Here is a 16,726-nt window from a genome sequence, read left to right as displayed (position 1 = left end):
GAGAGTCCCAACTGACTGCTAACATATAAAGTGGCACCAGCAAGAATATACAAAAAGGAAGTGCTGGGAAACGTGGCAAGGAAGAAATTTCACCCCATGTATGTTTCAGCCTCCATATAGATTTATTTATGATAAATTTCAGGAAGCAATCTCAATATTCTACCCTGGTGACCTTTTGATCAGAAAGGGATTCCCACTGAATATATCTAGCACCTACTGTGTGACAGGCACATATTTCACAGATAACTTCTTTCTTTAAACATCTCATCACGCCCATGTTATAGATAAGAAAACTGAGGCACAGAAAGATTATGTAAGTTGCTCAAGGTCACGTAGCTGGTAAGTGGCGGTGCTTGGATTTGAACTGAGGAAGTCTAGCCCAAAGATGTTGGTTTAAATGATATTGGTATATAAGGACACTCAGTAAAAGATAAAGCCTTCTTTGGTTAATAGCAGGCTTACTATTGTTCCCCCCCTCCCACCCCAGCCCCCCGCCGGCCAACAATTGTGAAGAAGATTAAGGATTGAAATATAAATAACTCTGGGAAAATCTTCTGTTTTATGCATTTTAACTCTTCCAAAAGAGTCATACAGGCTTGCTTTTCCCATTTTATTTAACAAACTTATATAATGCTTCCTATGTGCCAACAACTGGTCTAAGCGATTCTTGAATGTTCATTTAACCCCATGAGGTAAGGGCTATTTTTATCCTTATTTTTTTTTAAGTTTTTAAATTTATTTTGAGAGAGAGATAAAGAGAGAACACAAGTGCGGGAGGGGCAGAGAGAAGGAGAGACAGAATCCCAAGCAGGCTCTGTGCCACAGTGCAGAGCCCGACACAGGGCTTGAACTCACAAACTGCAAGATCATGACCTGAACCTAGGTCAAGAGTTGGACTCTTAACTGACTGAGCCACTCAGGTGCCCTTCTCCTTGTTTTTTAGATAAGAAAGCTGGCATATTTAGTGGCTTGAGCCACTGAGCAAGTCACTTAACCACTCCAAACTTCCATTTTCCAATTGTGAAATTGGGATAATAATACTCATTCAGACATTGATTTCTAATTATAGACTAAATTTTTTTATGTCTAATACATTAGACATTTGTAGGGAATGCTTAAATTCAGTCAAACTGTATCACTTATGTTGCCACTGGGGATAAGAAGAAGCAGATACTAGAAAATTTATCTTTAAAATGAAATCTCAGGAAAGACATATTATATATAACAATTGATATGAAAGATAACATATGACATAATAATGCATATAGATTAAACATTATAATCTCTATAATCTATATAATGCTTCAATGAGAACTAAAATATTTCTACCCCTGTGAGCCATTCAAATTCTAAACCTCTGTCTTGTGAAGATACTAACACCAAGATGTGAGCACCACGCTAAAGACAAAAGCTCAGCTTTAATAACTCTGTAAAGCTTTTGGAAAATGCAGTTGGAGACAGTTGAACCCATACATAAGTCTGCCTAGGGTGGCCCTTACTCACAGGATTTTAAGAATCACAACAAGTTTATTATTTAGAATCTACAGGTGTTAGCTTTTATTATTGAAGGTGACCTTGACAGAAGGGCTGGGAAAGAACACTGCAATTTCTAGGTGGGCAGCTTTTCCATCTTGATTTCTGTAGTCATTACTGCCTTGTCGATATGAGTATTGATGACCTGAATTGTACACTATCATAAGTATATTTCAACGATTGGCAAACTGACCAATAGTTCGGTTGTTCAATTTTGAGATCACATTAGGCATGAGCAAAATTTTTAGGGAAGATTTTTTAATTTGTTTGTTTGTTTTACAAAGAGTTTGTTTGTTTGTTTGTTTGTTTTTACAAAGAAATATGAAGAAAATATTCTGTAAGTCCTAAAGTTCCTTTCAAAGAAAATAACCCCTGAGAGCTTTTTAAACATAAAATGTGGCTATATGAAGGCTTGTTCATTTTCAGATCTGTTTGTACTTGGGAATGATGTGAGAACAGTTTAGTAGCCCATCTTTCTGTTCTCACTGTCACCGCCCTGTATATCTCCTCAACACCTCTTGCCTGAGTTATGACAACAGGCTCCATGGACTTTGCACAACTCGCTTCTTACCACCGCTATCCATCCAGGAAGATGCCAGAAGGATTTTCCCATGATACTGCTTTCATATTGCTTTCACCCTGAGTGAAAGCAGCCAATGTTTTTTATGAATCCATCATATCAAGCCCATGGCCCTTTGCTTGGTTTTTGAAGTCTTTGGCCAAATCTTCCAGATTAAAACATATCGATCATTTGAGCACTTTGAAACATTTAGATCATGGTAAGCATTTAAAATGTACACGCTGATGAATGGCATTCTGGACACATGTTAGCTCAAAATAAGTATTGAAGAGGCTTCTTCTTTCTCAGAGGAATTAGTAGACTCCTATAAAGTCAGCCCTTCCAACTTTATTAGATTTCTACTGCAACTATAGACTATATCAGACTCTGGCTCCTGGACTCCAGCCAAAGATCCAACTCTTGAAAGATGATTCATACAGCAAATTTAATTTCCAAAGCTACTTTCTCCAAGACCACATTGGCTTAAAAATGGGTTTAATATAGATTTGATGTTAGAATCAACATTAACTAGACCTAAGCTATCCAACAGAGTAGCCAATAGGAACGTGTGGCTACCTTAAATGTAAAATAATTCAAATGTAATAAAATAAAAATTAGTTCTTCAGTCACTCAGCCACATTTAAAGTGCCTACTAGCCAATGAACACTGCTATTGGACAGTATGAATAACAGAAAAGCCATCATCACAGAAAGTTCTATCGGACAGTGCTAAAGCCCATCCAGAGCCTCACCAAGTTTTGGATTATTTGTTGGAGCAGCATTTTACGTAACAGCATAAAATGGTAGGGCCAGCACTGAGAGTAGGCAAAGTGGATGTCCACCTCAGAATGTGGTCCGGGAGGTATCAGGAAGGCTCACCATTCTACGAAAGATCCTGCTAGATGCACCCTGCCAAGAACCAGAATGGCACGTTAGAGCTTTATCCCCTTAGGTTAGGCCAACAGGGCCCCTCTGCTTTCTACAGTGCTAAAAGTTCCAAAGGAAATACCACTTTGAAGGGAAAATACCTAAAGTCCTGTTTTTGACATTGTGTTGGGTGAAGAAAGCATAAAGACATTTGGATGAGGTGAGGTTCCTGATAGAGTAAGACAAAAGCACAGTGGAGGAAGGGCCTGGAAAGTGGTGTATTTCATGCTGTGATCAGGTCCAGTTCTGAGCATGCCATTTAAGGATAGTGTGATTGCCATTATGGCCACTCTGGAGAAATCCTCGACACATACATACTGAGAATATACGCACGTATGTACGTATGTTATGTACAACCTATGTATGCACATATATACCGAAGAAGCGTCTCTTAATGAGTGAATGGTATGTTGAGGCAGCCCTAGGAACGCTAAGAAGGCAAATGATATAAAGGAAAAAGGGTTTTGAGACTTAAATTACGTCTCATCACCCCTTCTATGGCCCCACTCCATCCACCCTGAGAAAGCTCCGAGGACTGACCGGGTACTGTATATACTGTATGCATTCTTCTTCTCCTTCTTAATGAATAGCTGATGCCTAGAAAAGCAACCCCTGGGACAACTTGACTGACTCATGAACTGGGTCTGAAGGCCTCACCCCAAAGAGGACCAGACATGAGACTTTTCAAGGTGACCACTTTGAAGTACATTATTCAGATTTACAAATTTAGCATATTTGCTTAAAAATCCATTTTATATTTCATCAAGCCAGAGTTAATACTCGTACTCGTAGGACAAATCTATATAGGTAACAGATAATCTAAAAAATGGAGGATAGCAGTTTTCTGCCACTATTAGGGCTGTGAATGAGTTCCCCTCTCTTGGCTACTGGGCTAGCTGCCAGTTCTTAGAAGAATCTAGACACTATCATGGCATTAGGCTCTGGGATTCATTCTCCAAAAACTACTGCACGGTTTCTTTTGACTCTTCCCCCACCCCCACGGCCTGCCAACCCCCGCCCTTCACATTCGTGATTAAAAGAAAAACCTTGCGAAGCCACTCAAGTTAAAGCTACATCCCCAAATGATTTAGATAAGTGATAATAAGAATGCTGCCTATCAGAAACAATATAATATGAGCAAATTCATCAATTTATTCATTGTGAACATGACAGCACTGTTCAGTGACTTACCCAAATGACAATTGAGTTGCTTGTACTGTTAAGTGATTGAACAACGGAAACCAAAGAGTGCTAATTAAAAGTCAATGTTAACCTCAGGGAGAGTTTGAGGACATGGTAAAGAGCTTTGTCCTTGGCCATATACCACTGAAAATATTTTTCACTACTCGAGATATAGACAGAGAAATTATTAAGGTTTAAGATCACGTAAAAATCAGAAGGAACGATTTCATGATAAGCTAGTGTTTCTCAAACATGGGCTGCCTGTTAAAAATCCAGATCCCTGGACTTCTGGGTAGAGGCTGGAAATGTACTCTTTGCTCGTTTTCTGGGGGAGACACATTCGTACTAACTTTGAGAACTACAGAACATTTGAAGATTCATAGGGCCAATCGGGCCAATAGATTGAAACACTTTGAGGGAGATAAATTTTAATCACTAGAATTGTACCTCCAAAATAAAAAAGGAAAATTGTTTTCTTGCTTTCCATAAAATGAAATCCAGTTTAAAAGAAGTCCCTGGTCAGAAGATGTGAGGATCTGCCTTGTGATGAGAAGTCTGTCAACTTTATGACAGGGCATTCAGTGTCAAATAGTATTTAGAAGTTTGGCTTATAAATATAAGTGATCAAACATGTAATTCACTGATTTTTTTTCCCTGAATTAAATATAAAATGGAAAATGGCTTTAGGAATCTGTGGAGAACATTCTCCGTAGCTAAAAACTCATGCTTAGTTTCAGAATCCTGTGTTACTCCAATTTAAAGCTTCTTGCGTTAGAGTCGAGCTTACCCTCACGACGTCCCTCACTCCCCACCCCCGCCACCGCACCCCCCACCACAAATTGGTAAGCAGATTCTTACCACAGAAATGGAGTTAGTAAGCAGTGCTCCATCCTGTCCCAGCAAATTGGAGACGGTGATTTCAGGTAGGTCCATGTTTTGTGGATGAAATGGTAGCAGGCCATTATGGTTCATTGGGTGACACAGAGAGTGGTAACCGGGTTCGACCTCATTCACGTGCACCAGTGAGTGGTCGGGGAGGGAGGGAGGAGTGATTGGTGGAATGTTGAAGTCTTCACTTTCCAGACTTGGACCAGGGTAAGACTGAAAAGACAAACGACATCATTGCAAATTATCACTCCCATCTATCTTCTTCATCACCATGAACAAATACACATGAGCCCTCAGATCTTATTACAAGCAACATCCTGGATTTGGCCAAGACATTTCAAACATGCAGATTACCCTGCTGTCATTTCACTATTATTCGTGGGAAAAAAATGCCTCAAAGGCATATGCACTTCTTGTAGAAAGAGTACTTCCATCAGGCAGTTTTATTTTTCCGAGAAACTGAACTCAAACATTGATTTCAAAGGTCCCATTGAAATTTTCCAGAGTTTTAATCTAACTGAATACCTTTTTCATGGGAATTGGGGGGAAGGAAGGCAATTTATAAAATTAATGTGTAATCAAACATGTTTCATAGGACCCCCCACTGCTCAGGTCATGAGACGTCATAAAATGAATTCCAGAAGTTCTGGGGAAATCACTTTAGAGTTCTGAAAAGCGGCATGTTTACAACGGGCAAAAGAAAAATAATTAGCAAACAAGTAAGTTAAGCATGTCGCCTAAGTGTGGTTGCATAGAAAGTTTGATATGGGGAAAAAAAGCCTTTAAAAGCTATTTTTTTCCCACGAAGATTATACCATCAAAATAAAGTGAAGATTGTTCTCTTGATTTCTGACAATTCCCATCTATTTGGCTTTCCTCTAAAAGCTGATAACTAATATTACAGTCATTCAGTTTCCTTTCAGCTAATTTGAAAGGCAAAATCACACTAACATTGTTATAATATGAATTTAGGAATAAAAGTCAATCAGTAAGACAAATAACAACATATGTGGGGCTTTTCCCTTTGGAAAGCAGCTTTAGAGAAAAGAGAAAGGGAGGGAAAGGAAAGAGAAAGGAAGGAAAGATTATACGAGGACACTCCCGTTTGAAACGGAATGCGGTAAACATTGAAAATATGAGGGGGGACTGAACAATAAAATATTGTTTCCAATTAATATCAAGGCAGAGTGATATCTAGTAGTCCTTTATGCAGCAGGTGTTACAATAAAAGGAAACGATCTGGGTCCGGTTCATTCTTGCAAGCTTATCTTTCAAATTAGGCATGTCTTCATAGTGTTTGAGTACACGAGTAACAGGACTTTCTCGTCTAACAGCACAGACCCTGCTGAAGTGTGCAAGATTTGCAATGAGCAGGCAGAGGGTAGGAGCCAAAGAAAGTAATGTAAGGTATTCATTGGGTGTTCAGCCAATAAGCTTCATGCTCCTGCGTCCAAGCGCCTGGGGTTATTTTTTCCAGATGGCGTCTATTTGTCTAACAGAAAGAAAATCTTCGAGTTGCACTTGCTAAATGTTGTACAAGTTTTAATATATTTGTTTAGGTGCTGTCAGAAGGCACGATGAAATGAAGCGCTACTGGGAACATCTGGAATTCAGACCTGGTCACGTAGAGGCACGCGCGGGTTAGAAACTAGGGGTAGGTGAAGGCGAGCTTTGATTCATCTTTGCAGATAAGTTTTCTTGGACATCGAAAGTTCTGCTAAGAAATCACCACCTCTGAAAGTTCAAACATCAGTTACCAGCTCTTCCTGTTTATAGTTTAGATCTCTTGTCTGAAAAGCCCATTAGGGCTCAGCGTCAAAATTGTAAGTTTGATTAAATTCTCATTTGCTTGATATATTTTAGACCTTGAGTCTATGGATCTAAACCAACAGTTCCCGGGACAAGTATTGATTTAAGAAGAAGCAGAAAAGATTTGAAGTGGGGAAGTGGGAGAGGAAGCACTTTTATTAATGTTGGTTTTGTAAAAAGCGCTGTACTGGGTCCTTTGACTATGTCGTCCTCACTTAATCCTCAATGACAGTCCTGTGTGTAGCTACGTTATCCTGTGTTCCTGAAGAGAAAACTGAGGCTCAGAATTTAAGTAACTTTGACTCAGCTGGTAAACAGCTCAGAATATATGAGGGATGGATATACGCTGTGACATAGAAGCAGTTTAACTGCTACTATTTTATGAGGCTGAATGATACCAAGTTGCCAACACCCAATGGTTTTTGATCAACGAAATTTCATAATTTAAGAATTAACATTAGCTTCGGTATCAGGTCTTTCCTCATCCGAAATTCCATGCTAATGCCTATCCACTAAAATATTTACTCTATATGAACACAAGAAATCATAATTTGTCTTTGCGTCAACACTTCAAAGGCTGAACTTGTTGATGCTTATCTTTTAAGAATTAAATGGTGTCTTTTGAAACTTCACTAAGTAACATACAGTTAATGCCAGGGATAAAGGGAAAAGATGTTTTTAATTTTATAAATGCTATTAAACCTCAGAAAGTACTCAGGGATATTCTATCCATGGCATACCATAGCTTTACATGCATTTCTCCAGTAGTTAAATCTTAATTTGTGGTGTTTTAAAGGAAGGTTTAATTGGTATCACTTTACATTCAGCGATAACAATTGTACTGCAATTTAACAAAGCTACCTTGTTTATTTTCATGTAATTACACATTAATGTTATTTAATCCATGCACTTATGTACCAAAACCACGGATTCCACAACCTAAATGGTAACGGGTAGTTCCGTGGATCAGGGATTTTAACAACATAAGGTTACCTGGTAGTTTCTGTTCTTTACATTAGAAGTCACGATACGGTTATTTGCCAGGGGCCTATTACAGTGTAACTGATGCCATAGAGAAGTATCATAATAATTGTATAAACGTCAGAATGTCACAGAACTTACAAAAACCTCAATGCCAGGCTAATTACTAATTATTTTTTTTAATGTGGAAATGAATTAGCTAATTCCTCAACATTGATTTCTACGACATGACATCTTTATTTTAATTTCTAAAAACTTAATAGGAGTAAGTCTGACTTAACAATAGTAAGTTATATATTAGAGAAAAATCACAGTTTTTGGAGGAATGTAATACAAGAGGGTATGGTTCAGTATTTTCCTTATTCCCCCTGAGGCTGCCTGGTTAGAGTCAGTATTCAGTGTGTATTGAATGAATTAACAAATGAATCACTGAATGAATGCATAAATGACTGAATGAAAGCTAAGGTGACCTTTTAAAGGCAAGAAATTTGGGAATATATCACTTTTATTCCAAGGGTTTGAATAAATACCCTGCATTCCCCAGACTTTGCACTGGTCAGCTGACAACACAGTATGTAAGGTTAATCTCTCAGCATGTCAGGAAGACAAAACTATCCTGCTACAGACATGAAGGCTTAAGTAGCTCGAGAAAGGCTGGCGCAAGGTAGTGTGGCCTGCTGATCTGTCCTGAAATGGCTTGCACTCGCCCTTCTGTAGTGACACAGAGGTCCCAGAGGACTTTTGAGGGTGGGTTTGGGGCTCCTGGATTCTCAGAAGTGGCTGAAACCTAGTCCCTCCTACAGGTAGAACATCAGCTAAGGACCCCATGGAAGCCTCAGCTCCACATCAGGATCCCTTGGGAACAGCAGGTCTGATGCCCCACGCCTGGCCAGCAGCAAGGGCTTAATTATACAGGTAAGTATAGAGCCGACGAGAAGGTATTCTGAGCAAAGGAACGGGGACACTGTGATGAAAGCAGCGGATGGGTAGTCCCAAAAGTCTTCTGTTAAGGTCATCCTTGGGTGATACAGTGGACCTACTACACTTGTCTACTGACTTAGGGCCCTTCTGACTTGGGCTTATTTCCTTCCTTCAAGTCTCAGAAAGGCCATGAGTTTCAAGTATTTTTCATTCTCCAGTTGTCTTGGGACCAAGAATCCTTTCTAAGGCCCTTACATATTTCATGAGAAACAGGACTATGTTTTGTTTTGTGTTTTCTAAGCCTGAATTAGAGACCACCAAGGAGTCAACCCCAGGTCCTCTGAGGATCCACAGGGCTTGATTCGAGAGTAGAATTCTGGAGAACAGGTATGGACTTTCAAGGTGGCATCGTATTCCTTATCACTGTTCACAGTGCCTGTTACCCCTTCTAGTCTAGAGATCAGAATCTTACCAGCAGACTGAGCCATACAGCTTGCCTTCTCCCCGGGGAATGATAAAAGTCAATGGTGACCATCCATACACATGGAGAAATTATTCAGGGATAGTGGCACAAAATTCAAGCCAATATTTTTAATTTTATCTTGCCTCTTCACCAGGTTCACAAAAGGTAAATTGGAAACAAAGAAGTATGCAAAGTGATTTGCTCTAAATAACAGCCAATCTGTACGATGTAAATGATTCAAAGAACTCAAAGTTATATTATTGCTACTTAACCAGATTCTCTCTGATCTGAAGCTACTCACTGGTCCTAGACACAGGAGAGTCTCATCATGTCGCTGGTGCTGGGATGTGCCATAGGACGGCTCTACTGTGTGACCAGGGAACAGAAGCCAAGAGTCATGGAATGTGGCTTGAAGCAGGCTGTACTGACACAAGCCTTGGCTAATTCCAAAATACGTAGGAACTTTTCAAGGCCACAAAGGGACCGTTGGAAACATTAAAGTAGTATTAAAAATTATAAAATTATATTATAAATATATTATATTTATAAAATTATAAAAATATATAATTAAAAATTATAAAATTATTAAAAATTACAGATTTGGGGGTCAGTTGAGAGTACTCATAATGATTCCTTCAGTGACTGATAAGAACAGCCAAGAGCGTGCTGGAAGGACCTGAGGCTCTGGAGTCCAGAAGATAGGAACTGCATCTAGGTGCTCTGAAGCATTTATTAGTGTGGGTTCTCGGGCTGATTTCTTCCTCTTTGTGAGCCTGTTTCAAAACCTGCTTCATGGGGTTCTATTGAGCATTGAAAGTGAAAACATAAGGTAGGTAAAAAGCCTACTAATCTATGTCTGCCACACAGAATGTTCTTGATAAACAGCAGCTTTAGCATAGCTACAGCTATTATTAAGTGGGTCTATACGTGTCGTGGAATGGGTCATGTCCAAGAAAACAAACAACGACAGACAGTAGAGGAGAGGGTTTAGACATCATTATAAAGGAATTTCAGTGTATTTGCCATTGAACAGAACTCACACTGAAACAAACCATAGCCCCATTCATACGTAATGCGTTCATTCCAGTGCTCCTCCTAAGTAGCTGAGATAAAGTCTTGCCTTTATCTTAATGGAATGAAATTGCATTTTTGAAATTAAAGAATAAAATGATAGGGGGAACCAGCGAGCAGGTGAGGGCTGCTGAAAAGCTCGCAGGACGCCTACTTATCCCTGCAGAGGGCCACAACTCTGCTCTTTCCGGGAACTGCGCAGGCAGACCCGCAGCCCGGACTGATGGCTTCCTGACAGTTCCACTCCTATTGACCCGGGGAAAAGGCCAATGAACTCGGGAACCACAATTTCAGTGTCTAAATTTGCAACAAAAGCCATCCTTGCTAACATACTGCCTTGTGTTATGGAAAGGCTGCTGTCTTCACCGGGAGATTCTTGGCAAGGAGGTAAAACTGCTAATCAGACGGCTTGTTTTTGAGACTTGAACCAAGAGACTGGGTCACAGGAAAGTAACAGAGGATCCTTCCAATCTCCTTTGATTTGACCTGTTTGGACGCTTTTTTAGCCACTTGGCTAAAGCCATTACCCCTGCCCCTGTTGAACCCTCCCAGGACCCCTATTTTAGTGACAAGGGAAAGGAAATTTCTCACCTGGTTTCTGGAAGATCTCATTCCCCCTGTCTGTTTAATTACATACTCGCATTCCTTTTTAATCATATTGCTTAACATATTCCATGACCCGGGTATCCTGTTTACATTTTCTCCTTCTGCAATCCACATTGCCTTTTGCTACAGCCTGTTCTTGTTTTTTATTCTTATCCTACATGACTGCATCTGGAAGTGGGATGTTAATTAGGATTTTTCTTTTGACTACAGAGAATTCATGTTTTCATACCATCTAGGTAGAGTGTTCATGTATGCTGACCAGGAACAAATAATGGGAACTCTCTTCTGGACTTTGCCTTTTCTTCTCTTTTTAAAATCTGGTTTCCCTACCAGAGGGGTCTTGTCTTTGTGAGTCTCTGTCCACACATTGCAATCATTATACAGAGCACTCAATCTTTGGTGACAAGAAGTCCCATAACTCAGAAGAATTCAAAAGATATCATCTTGTACATACCTTTAAATTATGTGATGGCTTCATGCAATCATGCATATACTAAAAATATGGCTATGGTTATAACATTGTAAAATATGTTTCTCATATAGATCTTTATTTGAAAGATAAATAGATAGCACTGCCATCACACATCTAGAGAACGCCTTAATTTTTAATCTGTAACATAATTCCCGAAATTTCAGGATAGAAAAATACCAATGTTTAAATGTGTTTCATCCTTTATTGAAAATTCTTGTTGCATGATTCAAAGAACTAAATGCAAAGGAGAGTAAACTGAAGAGTTTATTCGAAAAATGAGTTTTTTCAAAAAGAAAAATGATAAACTTCCTGTGTGTGTTTTCAGAAGTTAAGACATTGCATGTAATGGTGATTTCTCTCGAAAGAGTTTAAACAGCATCAACATTAGCTCCAATTTCTTTTGAGAAGACCTTCAAAAGTAGGTATTTTTCAGATTCTTTTGTCTCTGCAGGAACAAGGGCTGATAGCTCGAGACTATAATGTATTACTGTGGAAAGCTTCGGTCTGTTACATAAATCATCTTAACACTCAGCAAGAATTGTCCAACAGTGCCATTGATGTGCTCAAGCCAATGATCCTGCAAACAATTTTTTTGTCTTTCCTCACATGTTAGACAATAGCAATAAATCATCTTCATTTAAAAACACACAATGTGCTAATTTTTCAAGCAACAGTTATCAAAGTGTAATTTTTTTTTTTTTGGTAAAAAGTACAAAATTTATTTTATTTACGCTCATTAATCTTTGTGACCTGTGCTAATAAGCAAAAGGCCACAAGCGCCTCAGAGCATTTGTTGTGTACCTACTATGCGTAAGGCATCCTCCAGGGTGGGATTTGAGATACAGAGAACTCTGAGATGCAGTTTGTTATGAGGGAGGTGAGTCAGAAAATATTTAAAAACTTAGGCTCCCAATAAAGAGCGTGTTGGAATCAAGTGTAAACGGAAGTAGAACTACTTGAAGCTGGGATGATGAAGGGATCGTAACAAGCAGATTTACCCTGGATATCAGGAAAAAAAACCAAAAAAAACCAAGGCCTGGATATCAGACACTTGCGCAGAAATGCACTACGTGATCGCGGGAGGATCATAAAACCAACAAATGAGCGAGTCTGGACAATGCGGCAGGGAGATTCGACAGCAAGGTCACGTCTTCAACTCTTAGAGAACTTCAAGGTCAAGATCGGCCCTCCTGACCAAAGCAAACTTGGGGGTCCTGAGCCCAAGTCAGTCCTCTACTGGGACTGGTTTTTATTGGATTATGTTTTTTCATAACTGAAAACCCAGTGTGTAAAGCCTGAATGGGACCAGAAAACTTGAGGTTGACCTGAGGCCGCCCCAGCGAATGGCTCTCATTGGCTCTTAGGGCCAGGACTGGGTGAGCTTTGATTCCATGAATAGGCTGAAGCTTTGAGGATTCAGCGGTCCTGGGGCAGTGAGCCAAGCACATTCAGATCGGGGATGGGGAGGGCAAAGTAGTCCAACACTCTTCTGTGAATCAGGGCTGGTGCTGAGGCCACTTCTCCACAGACTTCCAGAAAAGTTCTTAGCATTTACATATAGGCATTTCTCCTGCCACACTTTATTAATGATACTGAAATGGGGCACATTTATTTCCTCTCAGTACCGTTTGGGGGCCTACGTGAGTTTCCGAGTCACATTTCTAGGGGATACTTTAAAACCAGTGTTGTGGGCTGTTGTCATATGGGCCTCCCCTTTGGTTAAAAAAACAAAACAAAACAAAGCAATTCTCCCCAAAACACACAAAAAACAAGCTTCTGGGAAATAAATAACGTACTCTCCCCCCCACCCGCCCCCCATAAGCCACAATGCACACAGGAATGATTAGGAAGAACAGATTAAGAGCAGGAGTCACTTCTGAAACCCTAATAGGGGCCCAAGGATGTTCTTCTGGTAACAAGTTGTCATTCTGTACTGAGCGTTTAAGACGGTAATTAAAACATTGAAATTTCACTGTTGAGCACACAATTTTATGTACAAACGCAGCTATACTGTTTTTAGTTTTTCAGATGTTTTGAATTCTCACATTGAGTTCATACATTCTGAGATTCAGTTCAACATTTTTTTTTTTTGCTTTATTTTATAAATAATCCATGTTAACCAGAAAAATATATACCTATGGAAAGAAATCACTGTTAGTCCATCCACTCAGAAAAAAAAAAAAAAAACCCACTATTAAAACATGTGCGTCTTTTGGGGCGCCTGGGTGATTCAATCAGTTAAGGGTCTGACTTCAGCTCGGGTCATGATCTTGTGGCTCGTGAGTTCGGGCCCCGTGTCAGGCTCTGTGCTGACAGCTCAGAGCCTGGAGCCTGCTTCAGATTCTGTGTCTCCCTCTCTCTCTGCCCCTCCCCTACTCGCACTCTGTGTGTCTCTCTCTCTCTCAAAAATAAATGAACATTTAAAAAAAATGCATGTCTTTCAAGATTTTGTATATACTCCATATTTGCTATTTCGTTTTAGGTTTTTAAGTCAGATCATAGAGCTCTGATTTTGAAGGTAGAAACACGATATGAAAATCTCAGCTGATCTCTTAGTAGGTGTAGGGACTGAATTTTTCTAAGCCTCAGTTTCCAAATCTGTAAAATAGGGATGACATTTGTATTCAATTCATTAAGGGTAATCATCATTAAATGAGATGAATGAGAGAATATAAATAATTTGAGTAATATACTGGCTCCTATGAGGAATCAATAAATTGTTTGCTACATTATTATTTATATTATTTTATTATTCCATCACATAATTTAATCTGATCACTGAAAATGAATCATGAATGAGTTTCCGTGCCAATAAATATCACTTACATTATTGTTTAAATGGCTGCACATTATATCATCGTGTGCATGTTCCATAATTTATCCTATTGGTTCCCTATTACCAAATATTTAGGGTTTCTGATTTTTCTGTTATGAGCCACATTGTGATGAATAACCTTATGCATTTTTTCCCCCTTCGGGTATTGTTCTAGAGTTCTATATTTATGCTCAAATGGAATCCCAGAGAAAACCCTGGAGATTATGCCTCCCCTCTGCAGTTAAGGAAAATGATGTGCAAAGAGGTGAAATGATTTGCTTGGACTTAGAGAACGAGGTGGGTAGAGAGGACAGTGATAGCATCATTACAGATTTATTTTTTTTTACATGTAATAACTGAATAAAATGCACTGGGTTTTAATATACCATGTAACACCACATACAGCCTTTAAGCTTTGATAAATTTTCTTTAAAAAAAAAAAAAACAACCTGTGTTAAATTGATTTTTGGTCAAGTTCTATTTGCTCAGTCACATGCCGGCAGCCGGCGTGGAATTGAGCACTGAGTGCTGGCCTATTTTTATATGTACATATTTCATACGTACACTTAACAATACATGGTGTATGTGTTTACGGCCACTCTTCTCATTTTTGCCTGTTGCGTGGAAATCAGTAAGTGTTGGGGATGTAAAATCACATTCTTCACAAAGAAGCCAGATCAGCAGAGGAGGAAAACTACACAGATGGTCTGTGCTCTTGGTTTGTCTCCTCCCTCAATCAAGGGAGCCAGGAAAGGCGGGTTCCTGTTTCTACCCACCAGCCTCTCAGAGGCAATTCCTATTCTTTGGATCTTTTACCAGGAATCAGCTCTAAGTGGATCCTTAGATATTTGAGGATCATCTTACGTCCTCCAGTCTCTGCTAGAAAACAAGCTTACACAAGTGGAGCTGAAGATAGGGACATGGAAGAAACAAACAAGTTGAACAACTGGAGACAATTTCCTCAGTTTAGTGACCCAGAAGTGGGATCCCTGGGGACGAGTAGCCAGAAGGGTCTTCTGTGGGAAGCCTCGTACTTTATTTACTGCCCAGAGGAAGAAAGGAAAAGTGTGAAGGGCAGGAAAAGTGTACCAGCCCTGGACAAGAAGAGCTGTGAGAAGACAGAGGAAACAGGACAGAAGTGGTGAGAAAGGGGTGGGTAAGACTAGAAAAGAAGGGAAGGAAGGAATCGTCGCCCTGGATAAATGAATAAAAGAAACAGGGGCCGCAAAAGCACCTCACCTTTGTACAGCTTTTATATGTGTTTGAACGAGTAGGAGACATGGAACTGAAATTAGATTATGAAATTGCTGCTTTTGTAGGTAAACGATGGAAATTGGCAATTTCATTTGGTCCACCCTAATATTTTTCAGAATATTCTCACACGTGTAACAGAACTGAGCAGTTCTCTCAGTACTAACGAGGTGGCTGAGGTTAGTCTGTCAACATCCGACCTTGACGTTCTACAATAAAACAAAGGCTAGCTGAGCGAGGATGGAATTTGGCTGGGGCATGAGGCTTTCCTAGCCCAGAATCTTAGCTCTGATACTTACTAGCTTTTTGCTGTTTGGCCAAGCACTGTACCTCTGTCATCCTCAGTGAACTGTTATAAGGATTAAATGAGATAATGTATGCAAAGCTTTTGCTGAGTTCCTTGCCAGACACAGGGGACTGCCAACTGACAGCTTTTATTATTATTATGGATCTAATTCATTCATTACCGTGGGGTCGGGGAGCGCTAACCTAAACTTCTCGTCAAGCAGAAGCTTCCCACTACAACTTACCATCATCTTGACAAGCAAGACGTTTCACTGAAGTCAGAGCAAAAGAAATAAACAGCTCAGTAGTCACAGTATCCAGGAGTTCAGGCTTCCCTGAGGCCAACTTGTGTCTGGGGCGGCCAGCCCTGCCCCACCCCTGCAATCCTATTACCTGCCCTGAACCCCATTCGTCCAAGGCCACTCTGCTTTGTGCCTTCAGAAAATTGCAACTCACAGTAGGTTTAGCCCTTCTTGAAGGAGGGCCTTCTGAAATGCAAGGAGACCCCCCAGTTGCATACCGGGAAGCCTACATACAAGAAGTCGATAATGTTTGGCCTAAACAATGACCGTGAGAGTCCTTGTGAGTTTCAGAGCAGGCTCTTCCATTTGAATAATACAATGGTGGGACTAAGATGTCATTTGCTTGACTCTGCTTGCGACAGGAACAATTATAACATATAAGCAGCAAGGAATGTGTGGAGAATATTTTCCAAGACAGGCACCAATTAATTTCAAACCACTAGGGCTATAGTTATACGTTTTTATATCCAAACTGTGAAATAACATAGATCAGAAAAAAAAAAAAAACCACAGGAGAGAGAGAGAAAAAAAAAATACGGATAGACATAAAGATTAAACTGAAACCTGTGTTTCTGGGAAGTCTAGCTAAGTCTGTTCCAAAACCGAGGAACTGAAACTACAAAGGGAAACTTGACACTTTTTAAAGGTGTTTAGGTGGCAGA

The 16,726-nt window shown here is 39.8% G+C and overlaps 1 protein-coding gene across 1 annotated transcript in view; it reads right to left on the bottom strand.

The window, feature by feature from the left end:
* TOX (thymocyte selection associated high mobility group box) overlaps nucleotides 1-16,726 on the bottom strand; it is a 306,391-nt gene that overhangs the window by 124,513 nt on the left and 165,152 nt on the right. Inside the window, exon 3 of the mRNA XM_030303852.1 lies at nucleotides 5,059-5,301. Within this exon, the coding sequence (XP_030159712.1) occupies nucleotides 5,059-5,301 (243 nt within the window). The remainder of the gene's footprint in view (nucleotides 1-5,058; nucleotides 5,302-16,726) is intronic.

The sequence above is a fragment of the Lynx canadensis genome, chromosome F2, assembly GCF_007474595.2.
Source record: "Lynx canadensis isolate LIC74 chromosome F2, mLynCan4.pri.v2, whole genome shotgun sequence".
NCBI lineage: Eukaryota > Metazoa > Chordata > Mammalia > Carnivora > Felidae > Lynx > Lynx canadensis.
This window is presented reverse-complemented; position numbering and strand designations above follow the sequence as displayed.